The sequence below is a fragment of the Myotis brandtii genome, unplaced genomic scaffold (assembly GCF_000412655.1).
Source record: "Myotis brandtii unplaced genomic scaffold, ASM41265v1 scaffold297, whole genome shotgun sequence".
NCBI lineage: Eukaryota > Metazoa > Chordata > Mammalia > Chiroptera > Vespertilionidae > Myotis > Myotis brandtii.
The window spans coordinates 1,053,928-1,058,808 of NW_005361351.1; the positions used below are offsets into that span (position 1 = coordinate 1,053,928).

A 4,881-nucleotide genomic window follows, 5' to 3' on the forward strand; every position below is an offset into this window, starting at 1 on the left:
AATCTATTGCATGTTCCCTTGGTAAATTTTTAACTACTTTTAAGCTTAGAACATCCTTCCTTATTTAGAACCCATAAGAATAGTAAGTGTAAAATCTCAAGATATGTAAAGGCACCCTGGTTGGTGTTGTTAAATGGTTAGAGCATCAACTCCCACACTGAGGGTTGTGGTTCAATTCCCAGTCAAGGGCACATATCTGGGTTGCAGGTTTGATTCGTGGCCCAGGTCCAGAGGCCTGTGGGAGACAACAAATCAATGTGTCTCTCTCATATCAATGTTTCTCTCTCTGTTTCTCTATCTCTTCCCTTCCTTTCCCCCTTCTTTCCCTTCCTCCCTTCCACTCTCTCTAAAAATCAATGGAAAACCCTAGCCGGTTTGGCTCAGTGGCTAGAATGTCAGCCTGGGAAATGAAGGGGCCTGGGTTTGATTCTGGTCAAGGGTACATGCCCTGGTCACGGGCTCGATCCCCACTTTGGTGTGTGCACGAGGCAGCCAATCAATTATTCTCTCTCATCATTGATGTTTCTATCTCTCTCTCCCTTTCCCTTCCTCTCTGAAATCAATAAAAAATATTAAAAAAATAAAAATCAATGGAAAAAATATCTCTGGTGAGGATTAAGAAAACAAACAAACAAATAAAAGATATAAAAAGATAACAATATTTATCTGATATGGATTTCAATATGTGTCAAAGCTATACATTGACTTTGGTTTTATTCCTTTCCAATAACCAGCTAATTTTTTTCTTGGTAAGATAGCTTGATTTTGTACATATATTATATATAAAACTATATAGATAGTCTTAATTCATTCTTAACCAATTATATAATAGGTGCTTAATTTATGTTGTCAAAAGAAACCTCTTAATGGAATTTGAGTCCTTGGTTCAGTTGTTCCTAACGCTTACCTGTATCCTGCTGTTTGGTTTCCATGAGATATTTTCATTTTGCCTTTTAATAAATTTCTCTTATTACATAAGCTAGCTTGGTTTCTGTCCGTTGTAAGCAGAAGTGCTGAGTGACATGGATCATGAGATCTAAGGAGGACTGCTCGGTTCTAACTCATTCTGGCTTATTTCAGAGGGAGTGCCTTTCCATTCACGTGGGCCAAGCTGGCATCCAGATTGGGGATGCTTGCTGGGAACTGTATTGCCTGGAACATGGAATCCATCCAGATGGTTTTATTCTTGACAATAGAAAGGATCAGTTGGAAATTGCTAAAACAGAGCATATGGATGCCTCTTTCAATACCTTCTTTTGCGAGACAAGAGCTGGGAAGCATGTGCCCAGAGCACTCTTCATTGACCTAGAGCCAACTGTTATAGGTAAGGTTTTACATTCCAGTGTGCTTAACCAGGGTCATAATCAAAGCAAACAAATCAAGTATCAGTAGGTAGGACTGTCAGATTATACAGTCTACCTGAACAGGAAGGTTCAAGTGATCTTTCAACAACTCCATTAGGAAACATGGTTGTCATCCTCGATTTATAGATGAGGAAACTGTGTCTTGGGAAGGTTGTAGAACTTGCCTTAGTTAGATCACTGAGAATAATTGTCTTTGTTTCCAGGTATGCCTTCTTATAAGAGCCATTATATTTTAATAGAAAACCAGCATAATTGAGTGCAGAAGAAAATATAAATAATTAACACAACACTAATAAATGTATTAAGTTAAGCCATACAAAATTGCCAATGGATGATTTTTTTTTACCTAAAAAATGTCAGTTTCATATGATACAACCTCATAATAGAAATTTCTGCAAAGTACAGCAGTATTACTGAAGCAGAATAAGTAACTGGGGAGTCATCAAAGCTCTCCTCCTGGGGAACAACATTTGCAAATTCACCGAGGCATGGAGGAACATGCAAGTTTAACAGGAGTTCAGTGTGGCTGGAACTCCCAGTATGAGTAGGAAAATGGTGGGAGAGAAGACTAGGAAGATAGCTGACCTAAGATAGTCAGCTTAGGTAGGGGGAAGTAAGGAGGTATGGTCATGGAAAAGATTTTGCAAGTTTAAGATTTAGGGGGAGACAGTTGTGAGTGATGGTGATTTAAGTGGAGTGGAGCTGAATGGCAGTGGGGGAAAGGAAGCAAAGGAATCATCAAATAATTGTGTTTTAAAACCATGGAAGTCACAGGGGATTCTGGGCCAGGTACGTAAGTCTCTTATCAATGTGAAAAGCTCCAGAAAGTTGAGTGGACAGTTTTAATGGTACTGTAATCGCTGATTTACAAGAAAGTGGATTTCACTGAAAGAATTTAGGGAACTAATAGTCTCAAGATCTCAACTGGACATTATCATGAAAAAGCAGGCTTTCATAAATTCCATAAACTCCCTCCTTAGACTGAACTCAGCCTTAGAGCTTCAGGTGAGAAGCAGAGTCTACCCAGAATTAGTTTCCTGCTTATGTCTTATTTATAAATATAACTTAAAAAAAACCCCAACTTTGATAGGTTTTTTTTTGTGTGTGTGTGTGTATGTCAGTTAAAAGTCATTTAAAGTCAATATTAGTAAATTTCAACATTTGGGGGTGTACAAAATTCATGGTCATATCATATACAGGAGAGCAAGACAATTTGAGAGAATAATCTTGCTCTTAGAAAATTAGTGCATTTCCTTGTAGGCAGTGAGCTTCTGTGACTATCTATGAATATCTGGTGCCAAGGCATGATATATAATAAGATAAATCTGAATAAATGCATGTCATGAAGCCAATTTTATCATTATTATTTATAATTCTTATTATATGGTCCATGCATCATGCTCTATGATCTCATTTAATACTCATAATAACTCAGTGGATAGGTCTTGTTATTATCCTTATTTGTGAGGTGAAATAATAACTGAGGCCTAGAGACAAAAGTACCTGCTCTATAGCTAAGTGAGGAAGGCAAGATAGGAACAAAGGAAATTAATTCTTGAACTCATGTTCTTCACTACTATGGAATGCAGCACCCAGCTATATCCAGGGCAACATTCCAAAAGCCTACTTAACCTTCAAACACCACTGTATAATTCTTTAGGAGTCACACTATTTGGGTAATTCTAAGGTAGGGGTGTGGGACGTGGGCCTCCAACATGCTGTGTTTCTCCAGCTGCCCAGGGTTTTTAAAGGCAATGAAATCAGGCAAGGGTTGCACCCGGTTGTATTGAATACTGCCAACATCTTACCATTGATTTCCCTGCCTCAGGCATTTATATTAACTGCATTTGAGTCATTTGGGTATTTAAGCATGCCACACCTTCTTTGTTAAAGTCTCTTTAAATTATACTAATAAAAATTTAAATTGGTATCCTCTTCCATGCTTTTCGAGGACAGTGTTGGCTCTCTGTGGCTAGAAATACTTGTTTTAAAATGCCAAAGTGCCACAGGGTGTGGGATGGGTCGAATAGTATCTCCTAAAAAATCTACATCCCCTCAGAATCACAGAGTATGACTTTGTTTAGAAATAGGGACCATGCAGATGTACTTTGTTCAGATGAGTTCATACTGGATTAGGAGAGGCCCTAAGTCCAATGATCCATGTCCTTAGAAGAAGAGTGGACCCCCAGGGAAAAGGGCATGTGCAATGGAGGCAGATAGTGGAGTGATGCAGTGGCCACTAACTCCAGAAACTGTCAGCAGCTATCAGAACCAGGAGACAAATGCAGAACAGATTCTCCCTCAGAACCTCCCAAATGAACCAACTTTACTAACACCTTGATTTTAGACTGCTGGCCTCCGAATAAATTTCTATTGTTTTAAGCCACCCAGTCTATTGTAAGTTGTCATGGTAACTCTAAGAAATGAATAGAGAATATATGATGGAAAAGCAAACTTTCAATTGGTGTGGAAATAGTTATACCTTTTCCTAGATTAAGGAAGGCCCAGTCAGCAGTTTAAATCCATTGCTTTACCACAACATTGGGGAAGAAGGGAGGTTCATGGTCCAGGGTTGTATGAGAATTAGCAGAGGGCTAGCAGCTGATGGAGTGGAATGTCTGACCTGCTTTTCCCTCTGCAGATGGGATTCGAACAGGCAAGCACCGCTCTCTCTTTCACCCAGAGCAGCTTGTTAGCGGGAAGGAGGATGCTGCAAACAACTATGCCCGAGGACACTACTCTCTGGGGTCAGAGATCATCGACCTTGTGCTAGAGAGAATCCGAAAGCTGGCAAGTGGCTCTCTTCTCAGCAGGTTGGGGGAAGTGTGCCTGAGTGCCTGGGATTCTGTGAAACGCCTCCCAAGCATCAATAGCAGTTCTACCATCAACACCATCATCACCCAACCTCTCTTCTCCGAACCTCTTGCCATGCTCAGAGCTGGGAAGTGTCCCGATGTGGGCTTTTATTACACTTTGTTAAGTAGGAAAGGCCACAGAAGCCTTTGCACTTTCTGTACAGCCCCATTTTCTTTTTTTTTTGTTTAGATTTATTGAGGAAATGTTTTACTTTATTTTCCTCCTGCTTTATTGAAATACTAGAGGCCCGGTGCACAAAAATTTGTGCACTCTGGCGGGGGCGAGGGGGTCCCCCAGCCCGGCCTGTGCCCTCTGGCAATCTGGGACCCCTCGGGAGATAACGACCTGCTGGCTTAGGCCTGCTCCTGGGTGGCAGAGGGCACGCCCAATCCCTAGGTGCAGCCCCTGGTTAGGCTCAGAGCAGGGCCGATTGGGGAGTTGGGGTGCTGCCCCCTCATGCACAGAGCAGGGCAGATCAGGAGGTTGCGATGCCACCCTCAGTCACGCTCAGGGTAGGGCCGATTGGGGGGTTGGGGCACCGCCCCCTGTCACACTCAAGGCAGGGTCAATGGGGAGGTTGCGGCGCCACCCCCTGTCACGCACAGAGCAGGGCCGATCAGGGGGTTGGGGCGCTGCCCCCTGTCACTCACAGAGCAGGGCC

The 4,881-nt window shown here is 42.1% G+C and overlaps 1 protein-coding gene across 1 annotated transcript in view; it reads left to right on the plus strand.

Moving 5' to 3' along the window:
- TUBAL3 (tubulin, alpha-like 3) overlaps positions 1-4,881 on the plus strand; it is a 12,222-nt gene that overhangs the window by 3,281 nt on the left and 4,060 nt on the right. The window contains exons 2-3 of the mRNA XM_014542283.1: positions 1,081-1,324; positions 4,006-4,154. Coding sequence (XP_014397769.1) covers positions 1,081-1,324; positions 4,006-4,154 — 393 coding nt within the window. The remainder of the gene's footprint in view (positions 1-1,080; positions 1,325-4,005; positions 4,155-4,881) is intronic.